Source organism: Podarcis raffonei, chromosome 5 (genome assembly GCF_027172205.1).
Source record: "Podarcis raffonei isolate rPodRaf1 chromosome 5, rPodRaf1.pri, whole genome shotgun sequence".
Classification (NCBI taxonomy): domain Eukaryota; kingdom Metazoa; phylum Chordata; class Lepidosauria; order Squamata; family Lacertidae; genus Podarcis; species Podarcis raffonei.
Window position 1 is genome coordinate 80,758,605 of NC_070606.1, and position 15,100 is coordinate 80,773,704.

Here is a 15,100-nt window from a genome sequence, read left to right on the forward strand (position 1 = left end):
TACATGAGAGAGTTGGAGTCAACTACATCAATATTTTTAATTACAGTGTGAAGCATACACGGGCTCTGACTAGATTTCTGAGCCCACTGCAGTAATAGGAAACAAAATTACCGTATTTTTTGCTCTATAACACGCACCCGACCATAAGACGCACCTAGTTTTTAGAGGAGGAAAACAAGAAAAAAAATATTCTAAACGAAACAGTGGATGTATGATTTTTGTGGTTCATGCTGTGGCCACAGACATGTGATCTGACAGTGAGTTTAGAGTAGCCCAATGCAAAAATCCTGAGGATCCATGTGGATCCATGCTTTGTAACCACGTTTTAAGTGGGGAGGGAAGGAAAAGCACTCAAGGGACAAGGAGCACATGTGGGGTGTGTGGAGAAGGATGCTGCTAATAATGCAGGAGAGGGGTTTAAGGGGAGAAGGAGCACGTGTGGGGTGTGTGGAGAAGGATGCTGCTAATAATGCAGGAGAGGGGTTTAAGGGGAGAAGGAGCACGCGTGGGGTGTGTGGAGAAGGATGCTGCTAATAATGCAGAAGAGGGGTTTAAGGGGAGAAGGAGTACGCGTGGGGTGTGTGGAGAAGGATGCTGCTAATAATGAAGAAGAGGGATTTAAGGGGAGAAGGCTCCTCTCCCCTCCCACTTTGCTCCTTTAAAGCAAGCAGGCTCTGTTTTTCTCCCTCCTCCCCGCTCATCCCCGGCTTAGCGAGCTGAAAAACTTTGCTGCTATGTAGCGAGCTAAGTGGGGAGGAGAGAGGGACAGAGAGCCTGCTTGCTTTAAAGAAGCCAGCCGGACAGGAGCTGCTTACTCTCGTGTAAGCGGCTCCTCTCCTCTCCCGCTTTGCTCCTTTAAAGCAAGCAGGCTCTCTGTCCCGCTCTCCTCCCCACTCAGCGGCTCTTGTCCCGCTTTGCTGTTTCAAAGTGAGCCACGGAGGAGGGAAGGAAGGGGGACCATGGATCCTCTGCTCACGACTGCAGCAGATCCCCCCCCCGCCACCCGTAGGCATTCCCTCCATAACACGCACAGACATTTCCCCTTACTTTCTAGGAGGAAAAAAGTGAGTGTTATGGTGCAAAAAATACGGTAATTAGAAAGAGAGAGCATGTATTGTAGTTGAATGGTGAGAGGGAAGGTAAATCTCATAAGCTAGAGCTGGTTTCCCCCACTCTTTCCATAGAAACTCTGGTGTTCATGGATATTTGTCATGTTTAGGGAGTCTCTGCTGATTTCCCATCGGAGCAGAATGGAGCAACTGCAGGAAACATTGAGGCAGAAGGTGCTGAAGGAAAAGAACTGGCAGGAAAAGGTAATACTGGATTTCCAGTGTCACGTTTATTTGTTTTCTCCAACTTCAGTCAGTTGTCAGGCAAATGTGCCCGACACTCATTTCCTAACAGCTTCTGTTCAGCTACGCTTTCATCTTTTTTCATCCAAAATTAAGGTTACTGTACAAAAAAATACTGATTTATTTATTTAAAATGTTTATTCCAACATACAACTCCACAGAAACACGGCAGCGTATGGCATTTTAAAAAAACATAGTGAATGTAAAAGCAGGAGAGGCAGGGTTTAGCAATTCTGCTTAAAGACCCAATGCTATAAAACACATGACTCAAAATATTCAGCCATTATGTGACCAGGGAGCACACTTCCACTGCCATTTTGTGTGTTCTTTGCAAAACATGTCTCAGACCCTCTGCATCAGCCTTTGCCAGCCTGGTGCCCTCAGGTGTGGTGGGGGTTGTAGTCAAAAAAATCTGCAGGGCAACAGGCAAACGCAGCTCTATACACTAGCGTGGGACCTCCTGAAAATATTAGTGCCCAACTTTCCTCCAGTTCCTAATCTAATACAAGCAGAACTGTGTCACCTATTGACTGGCTATGGAAAGTCCTGACAATTTGTTTGTTTGTTTAAGGTATTTATATATTGCTTAATTACTGAAGTATCAAAGTGGCAAGTCTCCTTTTGAACTCTTTCTCACGGTGAAGAATCTGCTGTTGGTCTCCTCCACTTCTTGCAAACCACACTGCTTGTTCATGCAATAAACCTCAGACGTGTTGATATGCCGCTTTTTAAAACCCTCTTTGAGCAGTTCACACATGCATCACTTGGTTACTTGGTTGAATGTGTGAACTTACTCCACTGAATGCCATCGGGGTTTTTTGCAGGTTCTTTCTGTGGTGCCTCGTTTTCATGATTATAACAAACATACAATGGCTCATCTACAGACTTGACTATGTGAATAAGTTCCATATTAGACACCTGTTCTCTGTCTTCTATTCAGGTGTCTGGGCTGAGGGATCTGCAATCTTTTGTTTCAAACAACTTCCTCAAAAGTCTACTTATGTTCTTTACTCATGATTGGTCATTAAACCCCAAGCTTTCAATGCCAGGCTCTTAATGTTCACATCTTTTATCCCAGTAGGCACAGATTATACACATTCATCATCATTTTAGGCTTTTATTAATAAATATATCAAGCTGTCCTAAACAACTTAATTTCTCACATATAGGATATAATTTTAGCATGAGGTCACTCTGTTTGCACCACCAGAATTTGTTGTGCAGCTTGACATTTAAAATGGATAAAGAACTAACAGAAATAAGAGACAGCACTTAGATTTGCTAACCAGTATTAAAATGTGCTGAATGTCAAGTGTTCTGAAAATTCTCTCATCAGACCAAAGAGATGTTGCTGTATTTTTCTTGGGTCATTGTGCCATTACATAGGCATAATGTGTTCCCTTTATTTTTTAAAAAAATCAATCCACATGTTTTGTTAAATGGGAAAAAAATCTCTTTTAAAATTAAGTTGCTTCAAGTGGTGTTTTGGCATTTAATGCACGGAATTATAAAAATGCTCTGCAAGTAGAAGAAATCAATTGTTGCTATGTAACTTGAACAAGATAATTGAGAAATGTCTTTCAGAATCCTCATTATTATGGTTATTAGTTCCCCTGATTTCAGGTATTTGCTAAATGGGAAACATTTTCATCCTGAGAGTAGTTTCCAGTGATGTGTCAATACTGCCAGTCAACTTTCATTTCAGACCCCTGTTGGTAATGTTTTAAGTGTACTTCAGCCACTTCCCTGACCTGCACACGCAACATATAATAAACACTTGTGCTGGACTTCAGCAGTGATGAGGTCCACTTCTTTACCAGCACAGAGGTGATGTCCTGATAGGAAAAGCACAATTATCCTGATTTGTAAGAAGTATACACAGAATGGGCCCACACATTTCACAGGGTTAAAAAGCCCGATCTGGGAGCTGAGGCTGTGCTCCCCTCTTTCCCCAAAGAGATGTCCAGCAGTACTCAATTTGACTGGGGTTGGGGTTCTTTCTAGGTTGGGCATCAGCCCAGCAAAATGAGCATAGCAGAGGGCAAGGGCACATTTAAAAGGCATCAAGTATAAGCCCTGCCTGCCAAGGAACTATTGAAGGAGCATTTAAAGACTCCTGATAGTCCTTTGCCGCCGTGTTCCTTTTCACCTGTGTCTTCAGCTTGCTCCACATTTGACATTATATCAAGTGTGGGGAACGTGGGTATGGCTTGCACCAAACTGCCTTCTTGGCCAAATCCGTACAGCTGCCAGGTTGAAAGGCTGGATCTCCCCCACTGCTTTTCTGTGCTAAAAAATGTTGACATTTCTCGTAAATGTTCATGAAATTCTCATAATGAGAGCTTGAGAGTGCGCCAAGGTGTGAATCTCTGATTAGAAAGCTGCAATAACGAGACCATCCTTTTGTGTGGGCTCCAGTCATTCTGCTAATTTGCCTTTGAGATATAATCGAAATAATGCTTTTCAGAGCAAGCAAAAGTTCTGGGTGTGCTCTCACTTCCTTGAGCAATGAGAAATTCCTGAGGTTACGTTATAGAGCTTAGGTTCTGTTGGGAGAGAGGGGGAAAGAATAGTGGAGACTATTTTCACCTATGCAAATGGAAGCAAAGAGACGTGTTTAACAGTTTTTAAGATATCCAGAAAGAGCCCTTACTTCACCTTCCACAGACAAATGTCCCACCATTCCCTCTCCCCAAATTCGTTCTTCAGACTGGCTTCAAGCTGTTTCTTTGCATTGCCTTCTAGCTCTGAGGGGTGTTGCATTTTGGAGGCGAGAGTCATCAGGGAACAAATCCCTGAACCCATTTAGGCAACTCTTTAGGCAAAATCACTGTGTTAATGATTTACTCTTAGCAATACAACCCATATTCAGATCATTCAAAACAATGTGTTGGCATGCACTTAAGTTCTATTGAAAACAATTGGAATGGAGCTTAGACTGCAGTCCTATGTACACTAACTGGAATTGAGCATCATCAAGCAGGGAGGTACTTGTTTCCAAGTAAACATGCATAAGATTAGCTGGCTGTGTGAAGCTTAGAGACCAGTGGTGCATCAGGCACTTCAGATGGCAACAACAGCTATCTATATCTGTGTGTATTCATACAATATTGCTGATAGCTTTTATATTTCTCTGTGATTAGCGTTATATATATATTATGGTTTTGCATGCTTTGTATATTTCATACTAATGAAAATGTATAGATATAAATAGATACATAAAGGCTGTTCATCTTGATGAACATAATTTTTTACCACCACCTTTTTCTGAATTGGGTGCCTGTACATTCAATGTAAAACAAGACACGAGTTGAACAGATACTTACTGACACCCAGGTTTTTTGCTTTCTAGATCAAAGCTGATAGAGCAAAGGAACAAGCTCATCACAAAGAGGAGATTCTCAGCCTCAAAGAGGAAGCCAGAATGGAACTAGAAATTGAGAAACAAAAGCATCAGGAATTGATTGCAAAATATCAGAAAGATCATGATGACCAGCTACACCTTAAGGTTTTAGCAACTAGAAATAAACTGCTTTGGGATTTTGACAAATGCACTGGGCAGGGGGGAATTCACTTAATTTCATCATGTAGATCAAATGATACCATGGGGCAGTTACACACAGTCAGGGTGTTAGACACAAACAGTGTCACAGTCTAGGTTTTGCAGATTTAGAGCTGACATCAATAAACAATCCCAGAATCAATAGTTATTGTTGACATGGGCAAGCAGCAAAAGAGTGTTTTAGTTACAGCATGTTGCTCAAACTGGACTTGTTTATAGAGTCAAGACGCCCAGATTGTCATTTCTGAGTTGTAATCCTGTCTACAAAATTTGAGGAATCCCTGGGAGTCTCAGGCACACCCTTTTGTGACTCCCTTCGGACTTTTACAGATCACAATGTTCTTCTGTGTGACTGTGAAATCCATCCATCAGAGGCAGCAGCTCTGCTGTTAAACACATTTATCCCACTTCAGAAAAGAAATGAGTCAGGAACCCTCTTTCCATTCATTTTACTTCTTGAGCTCTGGCCCTTGAGGCTGATACTTCAAAGAGTCCAAAGTGACTTCTATCGTGACTGTCCCAGGAAAACTGATCATGTAAACAGGGTAATTCTCACATGTCTATGTGCTTGAAGTAAATTCTGATTATCAAATGATAAAAGAATGTGCAGTCATATGTCCAGAATTTTCTGGTCATAGCCGGGATTCGCCCGTCAGAAACAGCGTCTGGGCGGAATTTGCAGAAATCAGTAAAAATGTCCAGGGAAACCTGAGCGTATATAGCAACTTTGCCCCCCCAAAAAAAACCCCTCAACAACTTTTGTGTCTGAATTTTCATTTTTCGAAATACAGCAACCCTAAGGAAGACCAGAACAGTAAAGGGAGCTGAGAAGCCATTGGCAGCCACCTCTGTAGAGGGGAACAGCCACTAACTTCTCTCACAGTCCCCGCCATGCCTTTGTGCAGCACTGCAGCTCACTTGGCAAGGATCAGCTCAGAATTTCTGGATTTGAGAAGCAGGATCTGCTTTGGAGACCTTGTCATTTGTTAAGATCAGACTGGCAGTGACCGGGAACAGGGTCAGGCTCCATGGACAGGCTCCATTATAGAACTGCCTCTCTGAGAAAATCCAGCAGCTAACATCCCCACCTCACACAGAGTCTTCAGACATGTCACAAAGGCTTGTTTGTTTGTTTGTTTGTTTGCTTGCTTGCTTGCTTGCTTTGCAAGGCTTTCTGTGAGCAAAACTTTCTATCTCAATGCTGACTTCTGGATACTTAAAACTTTTCTACTACATTATTTATGGATCTTTTTAGTTCTTCACCATTTATTTTATTCGTTTATTGGAAAACAAAGTAAATTAATGAATAAAATATATAACATAATAAATATTCCTTGTTCATTCATTTGTGATCTTGTCCTATTGCTGTAATACACTTACATAAAGAACAGGCGTGCCCACACAGCTGTTTATTGTGGACTTGGATTTAAACAGATATTATATATGTATATAGTTTTAATTCTGTCATGGTTTAATTGCTTTTAATTATTATTTACTATTTTTTTGCAATTCTTGTTTTTATCTTTAAGCCACCTTGAGTCCCATTAGGAAAAAGGTGAGGCAATAATAATAATAATAATAATAATGCATATTTTTGGCATCTTCCACAAAACATTATCCTCATCAAGATGCTGTGCCCCCACTTTAAACCAGATATGCCATTCTGCTTTTACTTTCAACATCTAGTTTTCCCCCCTGAAAAGGTAAATCTTGATTAAATGGGAAAATAATACTTAATGGCATTTTAAGAAAGACAATATTGTGTGGGTCCACGGTGTAAAATGTGCAAGCATCGAGTCCACAATAAACTGGGAAAAACCCACCCCTTTTTAAAGAAAAAAAGGCCACACATTTTATCTGAACTATTGTTAGCAGTGCTGATTTATGAAGTGATGATTTCACATCTTTCTCTGTCTTTTGAAACCTCACTTAACCTTATTGAAAATGTGTTTAACCAAAGAGGTGCCTTGCCATCACGCCTTGCAAACCGAGGAATGTCATTATTTGTCTTTCAGATACCTGCATTGATATCAAGTGCCACAAATAGCCTGAAGATGGAAGTGGGCACCCTTGAAAAGAAGCTCTGTGAAGCCCAGATCAAGCTTACAGAGAAGCACCGAGAGAGAGAGGAGCAATGGCAAAGTTTAAAAAAACAAGTTGCTGTGCTTGAGCTCCAGCTGCAGGAGGAACAGAGCGCCCATCATTCAGTGACAGAAGACATGAGAGAAGAAATAAAGAAGAAAACTTATGAGCTGGAAAAACTGACTCAAGAGCAAACGCAGTTGATTCAGAAAATGAGTCAGGTTCAAGAGGAGGTATGAATTCAACCAGGGTTCACAATTGAATGTCTCATCTCTTAAGTCCTTTTCGTGCCTTGTCTTGGTTGAGACCTAACCATCCTAGTCCAACAAACTAGGGAGCAAGCCATGAACCTGCACAGTCTTTCTTCCCCAACCTTTTCCTCCTCTCTTGTGTACCTTCCTGGTTGCTTAATGTGTACGTGTTCGTCCAGGACATCAGAGCCAAAAACTAGAATATCTAACCAATATCAACTTGTGTTTTGATGTCCTGGTATGTAGGGATCTTTCAAAACCAAAACCAGTTTCCTGGTTTGGACATCATGAGAAACTGTGTTAAGAAATAAGGAAGTATTCAGTTAAGACACAATGGAAGAGATGGAGGGAACATCAGGCACAGAGCTTGTTCCTGGTTGAACAAACAGTGGTTTGTTGCATTAGGATTGTTAAGCCCATTATGTTGAACATGTGGAAGAGGGGAGTGGGGTTGCACATACTGACCTGGCTCCCAAATTCTACATGCTCATTTGACTGTCTGCATCAGTGTAGTAGGGTTTTCCCCGCGTCCTCCAATACTTAAGAAACCCGCTTTCCCAGAAAGCCCTACAAGTATACCATAGTACATGCATAAGTTATTTGTTGGGAGGAGCGCAGAGAGAAGAAATACCATGGTGCATCTGTAGCAGCACAACCAGATGCCTTCATCTGCCCTAGCTACAACAAAACATGTCTCTCCCATATTGGTCTCTAAAGCCACAGCAGACACTGTAACCTTCCAACAGTTTGTTTTCACCCACAAAAGCGCACTCCATTATCTCCCAAGACAGATGGATGCCAACCAAGTTCTTTGCAAACAGTCAGGCACAGGAATGTCTAGAGCAGGGACACTGCACAATGCTGCTGACTTTCAAATGTTCAGAGCAACATGCAAAAAGGTATCATTGCTCGGCACTTGAAAGCACCCATAGTTGTCTGAATAGAACTGGCTCCACTGATAAGTGTCATGTCAGACGAAACAAATTTTTTGGAAGAGGTACATCTTTGTGTAGCATTTGAGCTGCAGTGACTTTCACACATTTGAGTGTTGCTGCCATCAAGTGATGAGCCATTGTGTGTCATCCCTCGAGCATGTCTGGTTTGCAGGATACAACCAGGAATATAGGGAATTGAACCAAGCCCAAGAGTATGAGGATCTAAGGAAACCTTTCTCTTGGGACATATTCATGGAATTTTATCAGCCCGTAGAAACAGCAGCAATGATGCAGGAAAATGCATGGCAACATCATTCCTGAATGAGTGTAGTCTGGCCCCAGGGTGACGGCATCCTTTGTGGTAGCAGTGTCAGGGCCGCAGATTGACCAAGGTTGTCCCACTCTGCACATGACCCTCAACAGAAGCTGTGTCCACATTTCTCCCTGCTCCCGCTTCTCTTCCAACAAAGAGCACATATCCTTTTGAAGTCTCCAGGGAGTTCTCTGCTAGCCGCAGACAAAGCGCCCCAGACACAATAAAAGTGCCCTGTGAAATGTAGCTGTCAAGTTCAGTCAGACTGTGGTAGTGACCTTGAATCTTGCAAAATATAGTAGGAATAGTAGTACATAGGCCAGAACAAGACATTCCGAAATAGAATATGCCAAAATAGAATAAACCCCAAAGACTCAGCTGTGGGTGGGAATTATGAGCCAGATGTCAAAAATTATCAATCCAAATGGGACGTGCTAATTTTCCTTGTGACAACTGATTGGATTACTTATTAAAAGTAATTTGTACCCCAGTTTTCGGTTTTTAAAAATGCCCAAGGTAGCTTATAATAAAATAATTAAACAGTGGAAAAATCAAAACACTAATACACCCAAAAAGAGGCTAAGAACTGGGAGGTTTCTTTTAAAAAGATTTAAATAGCTCAGATTCCTGAGAGTATGAAACATCTGAGAAGCCAAACACCAAAAGCAAAAAGAGTTCACAAAATGGCAGCCATCTAAGATCAGGCAAGATAAGCCTATGCAGGGACATAGGCCATCTCAGGGTGATTACATCCCTTTCTACAAATTCATGCCATATTTTGGAAAGGGTACTACAGATAAGGCAAGCTAAGGGCCAAACAAGACAATATTAATGTCTTTAGCCCTCATGTGAATAAGCCCTTTTCTAAACATGCATAGCCAGCATGGATGCAAAGGGGCAATTCAGATAGGGACCGTAGTGAGATCCTCTGCCACAGTACTGATCAATGGATAGAAACAAAAATCAGGTATGGGGAACCTGTGGCCCTCGAGATGTTGTTGGACACCAACTCCCATCAGCCCCAGCTGATGGCCAGCCAGGATGGGAGTTGTAGTCCAACAACAACTGAAGGGCCACAGGTTCACTATCCTAGTCCTAGGGGAAAGAGATCGAAGCATGAGGGTTAGGTTTTATCCTTTTGTTTGGGTAAAATGATGGCATGTTTTGCTAAATCTCCACAATCCAAATATTTCCCTTTGTGTGGCATTAGAACGAAGGTAGACAGGTGCAAGCTACTCCTGCTGAAATTTCCTCTCCTATACAACTGTTAATGGCGCAGACCACCCTAATGATGTTCTGCAGTCAATAAGAGAGCAAGTCCTTGATTCATATCTTTTTTTTAAAAAAACAACCCAAAATTTTGCTAAATACAATATCAAATTGAGAGCAAACATAAACAGATACAACTAGGCCATATGGTACTGACCCATGTGAGTTTGGGTAGCTTTTTAGCTCATCATAAAACTCTGCTACTAAAATAAATATGTTTATCTCTGAGACTGTACCATATGCCCCCCTGTCTCCCACTGAAAGGTGGAAAAGTTGAGCCATTCAAATAGACATTTGCAACCAGAGGCTGTTCAGTTTATTTCTTGCCCCAAACTTTCTGGATCTTGCTTGCAGGATGGGAGCCGGTCAATTTTGGGGTATTGATGAAAGAGTGAATATATCACCTTTAAATATTTTAGTACTACCTTTGCTTTTAAATATTTTTAAATTGCTTGATGTGATTTCGTCTCTCTCAACAAGGTCTTATTTTGGATTCATACTAAAATAAGACCTCATTATTCAGATTCAGATTGAAATAGGACTACTAATGAAATCAGACTGAGGTCATAATTTAGAATCAGATCCTTCACAATGTCCTTGACTCTGTTGGGGTTTGTTTGCTTTTAATTCTTTATAAAATGCAAAACCATCTAACACTTTTCCAGCCCTTAATTCTCAGTGGTTATTGCATGCCAAGGCCCCATGACCCACATTTCCCTAGTAGATAATAAACACATGTACACAAGTATTTTGGCTTATGGGTTCAAATAGGCCACAATTTTATTGGTTACAGATGTGAGTGATTTGGTTTAGGCATTGGGTGAAGCCAGGCTGTATTTCGACTCCCACCTGTCTGCAGGGAGTCCAGCTAAGAGTAAACCACCAATAAGAGGAGCCCTATAACTTACATCAAATGGGGGCACCCGAGGGGTCCCCATAGGGGTCATGGCATGGTCCTAGCCCACGTCCGGGCATCGGACAGAAGCCACGCCCTTGGATCTATTTAAAGATGAGCGGTCTTGCTGCAATCAAGGTGAAGGTAGACGTGTGTGCTAAAAAAATTCCAACTCACTCCTTCCAAGGGCTTGAGGCACATAGACATCGCCAAAGACATTTCTGAACCATGTGAGCTTCCTGGGGGGGGGGCGCGGATATATGGCCTTTGCAGTTCTGTTGTCAGCAAATCTAAGTGCTATACAGTTGCTGGAAAAGGCATCCAACTGACATTCAGTTCAATGTGGCTTGCACAGTATAATTCTTAATGCTGGGTTACGCACTATAACTCAGGAAAAAGGGTTTTGCTCCATTTATTAACTTAAATGCAGCTTGAATATCTAGTATCATTGTGGATATTTTCCTCTACCATTATCATCCTTTTCTCATTTAACCTTAACCGCAATTCTGTTGAGAAAAGTGGTTGAAAATAAAATGGACAACTCAGGGCAGATTTATAAAATTATGAATGGTATAGACATAATTTGTCTTGTTTATTTTTTGTTTATTTAATTTACAGACAATTTAGAGAGTGTGTGTGTATGAATGACACACACAAACATATACACACACATAATAAGTACAATGGTACCTTGGTTTACGAACTTAATCCATTCCGTAAGTCCTTTCTTAAACCAAAGCATTCTTAAAACAAGGCATGCTTTGCCATAGCAGCGGGGGACTCAATTTAAAAATGGAACACACTCAACAGGAAGCGGAACGTGTTTTTATTCCAAGGCAAAGTTCACAAATCAAAACACCTACTTTCGGGTTTGCAGCATTCTTAATCCAGGTTGTTCATAAACTAAGCTGTTCTTAAACCAAGGTACCACTGTACAATAAAAACCATGTCAAATAATTTACACAAGAGAACAGATGTACAAAGAATATCCATATAGATAAAACCAGAGAGCATTAAGAAGGCAGCATAATGAAGATTATTCAAGCAATATAGCACACATTCATGCAACTTGCCAATCTCACTCAGCAGTCCACATGGCCACCAGAACCTTTCACTGCCTCATACATTTTGTCTTATCGACCAGCCACTCAAACATAAACTACTCACACTCAACAATATCACAACTCGCATACAAAGGATTACTGCCAAGGACCATATACCGTATTTTTCGCTCTATAACACGCACCAGACCATAACACGCACGTAGTTTTTAGAGGAGGAAAACAAGAAAAAAAATATTCTAAACAAAATAGTGGATATATGATTTTTGTGGTTCATGCTGTGGCCACAGACATGTGATCTGACAGTGAGTTTGGAGTAGCCCAGTGCAAAAATCCTGAGGATCCATGTGGATCCATGCTATGTAACCACAGAGGAGGGAAGGAAGGGGAACCATGGATCCTTTGCTCACAACTGCAGCAGATCCCCCCCGCCACCCGCAGGCATTCGCTCCATAACGCACACAGATATTTCCCCTTACTTTCTAGGAGGAAAAAAGTGAGTGTTATGGTGCAAAAAATACGGTAACACTGGTGCATTTGCTCTCAGTACATTTCTGAGCACAATTCAAAGTGTTGGTATTAACCTTTAAAGCCCTAAACAGCCTCAGTCCTGTATACCTGAAGGACCACCTCCAACCCCACCGTTCACCCCAGACACCGATGTCTAGCTCTGAGGGCCTTCTGGAGGTACAGGGAACCAGGCAGAGGGCCTTCTTGGTAGTGGCATCCACCCTGTGGAACGCCCTCCCATCAGATGTCAAGGAAATACAGTGGTGCCCCGCAAGACGAAATTAATTCGTTCCGCGAGTTTTTTCTTCTTGCGAGTTTTTTGTCTTGCGAAGCACGGTTTCCCATAAGAATGCATTGAAAATCAATTAATGCGTTCCTATGGAGACCGCCTTCAGATCAAGTCCGGGGACAGTCTGTCCCCGGACCTCTTCTGAAGGCAGGCCGGGGGAGAACGGCAAGCTCCGGGGACAGAGGTGAAGGGGCAGCGCTCCTTCGCCTCTTTCCTCGAACCTCTTCTGTAGGCAGGCGGGGGGAGAACGGCTTTTCTTCCCACCGCCAGCCTTCAGAAGGCTGTTCTGAAGGCTGGCGGTGGGAAGAAAAGCCCTTCTCCCCCCACCGGACTTCAAAAGAGCTGCGTGAAGTCCAAGGGATTCCCTCCCAGCCGCCCGCGTTTAAAAGCACTCTGGGGAAAGCAGTGAAGCGCGCTGCTTTCCCCGAGCGCTTCTAAAGGCGGGCGGCTGGGAGGGAATCCCTTGCACCCCCGCCGGACTTCAAAAGAGCTGCGGGAAGTCCGGCGGGGGTCCAAGGGATTCCCTCCCAGCCCGCCCCGCTCCGCTGAAGTTTAGAGGGAGCCTGTGGGGAAAAACTCAAAAAAAAATTCGTTTTGCGAGAAAGGCCCATAGGAAAATTTGTCTTGCGAAGCGGCTAAAAAATCAGAAAACCCTTTCGTCTTGCGCATTTTTCGTTTAGCGAGGCATTCGTCTTGCGGGGTACCACTGTAAACAACTATTTGATTTTTAGAAGACATCTGAAGGCAGCCCTGTATAGAGAAGCTTTTAATGTTTGATGTTTTATTGAATTTTAAATATTTTGTTGGGAGCCACTCAGAGGGGCTGAGGCAACCCATTCAGATGGGTGGCATATAAATAAAATTGTTGTTTTTCCCTTGATTGGGACACTATACATCGGTTAGAATAGCCTTAGATTTTTTGCTACTGCATCACAGTGTTGACTCCTGTTATGTTTATGGTCTACTACTAAGACCCGTAGATCCTTTCCACATGTACTACTGGAAAGCCAGGTCTGCCCCCCCCCCCAATCTTATATTTGTGCAGCAGATTCTTCTTGCCTAAGTTACCTTTTGAGTATGTGGCTCTTTTTGTATATTTGGTATTTTTAAAAATGAACAGTGGTATATAGTATTTTAATCAAGTTGTATCCAGGGACAGTTTTGTGTCTAGCCAAAGAACCAAGTGGAGCAAGCATTTCCAAAAAAGCAAACATCTTTTGAAGCTGAGGTGAGTTTCAAAAGCAGTTTGTGATGCGTCATGGCACTCTGCACTGTTCAAAGGAAAGACAGTTTTAGAGAGCCCTGAGCGCATCTGAACTCTAAAGTACCTCTCTGCATCCCAGGCACAGATGTTCTGTCACCACACCCAAGGCAGAAGAATGCAGCAGCCAATACTTTTACTGACATGAATACGTTGCTTATCTGTTTTCAAGCGTTTCAGCACATAATGCGTAGTCGCCTGTGCACTCTGTTCCTTGAGTCCTCTACGTTTTAAGAAGAAAGCACACAATATTTATACCTTTCCTTTTTGTCTTCCCTGACAAATGCCTTATGAAATATGTGCTTCTTTATGCTTGCAGAATGCTCTTCTCCAGGACACAGTGCGCAGGGAGTGTGAGGAACGGTATGAGCTCACCGAAGCCTTGGCTCAAGCCAAAGAACAAGTCATGGAGCTAAAGAAACTCGGTGGAAACTTTCAATTGTCACAGTGTTCTCTCAGTCAGGGCAGCCTAACCTCCGCTGCATTGGTCAGCAATCACGGGCAGAGGAGCCCAAACTGTGGGAAAGGAATAACATTCTCGGGACACTGTGGGATTTCAAGAGCCACTAAAGCACCACTCTCTAATAGGTACAAAAGCAGCATGAACGCAAGCTTGCCTGCTCTGCCTGCTCTGCAGTCCCCAAGCAGAAAAACATCTCTAGATGAATCCAGGAAGAGAATCACAGCAGTTCTAAAAAGACAGATGAGTGAGCTGTGATGAGTCAAGGACTGCTCTCTCTCTCTCTTTTATTGAGAAGAGTCAGGGAAAAAACAGTGGCATAGGTCATTAGGCCACCTCAGTGTGGCCCACAGGGGAAAATACCAGATTTTACTGTCGGGCAATTAGCTTGTTTCTAGCGCTGAGTGTTGTTGTTTTATATACAAGCAACATCAAATTAAGCTAAGCAGTGGTTTTTAATCTCACACGTGTTTATGTTTTATACTGAAATCATGAATCGGCATTTTGCTTAGTAAATACTGGTGACTTAGGTCTGGTTCTGACTAAAGTAGCAATCTTGTGTATGGGCTTCTGCCTGCAGATGGGGCTTCACGTAAAGGATAAAGTGGGAATGTTTCCCTACAGCAAAGTAGATGTCAGGGGTGTCAAGCCTAGCCTTGTCCCTGCATGTAGAAAACTAGTGTGGCAAGGAGAAGACTGGGCTAAAACATTTGTGTGTGTACAGGATATGTATTCAGTCTGAAGTGGTACGATGCAGACACAGGTATAGCACGTCGATGAGAATGAGGCCTCTCTACAACAGGTGCAGAGGATATAGTAAATTGATTAAAGTATTTCACACCTACACTATCCTGAAGTGG

The 15,100-nt window shown here is 42.5% G+C and overlaps 1 protein-coding gene across 6 annotated transcripts in view; it reads left to right on the forward strand.

Annotated features, from left to right (window-relative positions):
* The window catches only part of LEKR1 (leucine, glutamate and lysine rich 1), a 73,172-nt gene extending 58,331 nt beyond the window's left edge, over positions 1 to 14,841 (forward strand). For all 6 annotated transcript variants that reach the window (XM_053390351.1, XM_053390350.1, XM_053390353.1 and 3 more), the window contains 4 exons: positions 1,220 to 1,313; positions 4,705 to 4,860; positions 6,930 to 7,229; positions 14,100 to 14,841. In XM_053390351.1, coding sequence (XP_053246326.1) covers positions 1,220 to 1,313; positions 4,705 to 4,860; positions 6,930 to 7,229; positions 14,100 to 14,498 — 949 coding nt within the window. In that variant the 3' untranslated portion in view covers positions 14,499 to 14,841. The remainder of the gene's footprint in view (positions 1 to 1,219; positions 1,314 to 4,704; positions 4,861 to 6,929; positions 7,230 to 14,099) is intronic.
* Positions 14,842 to 15,100: the final 259 nt, after the last annotated feature.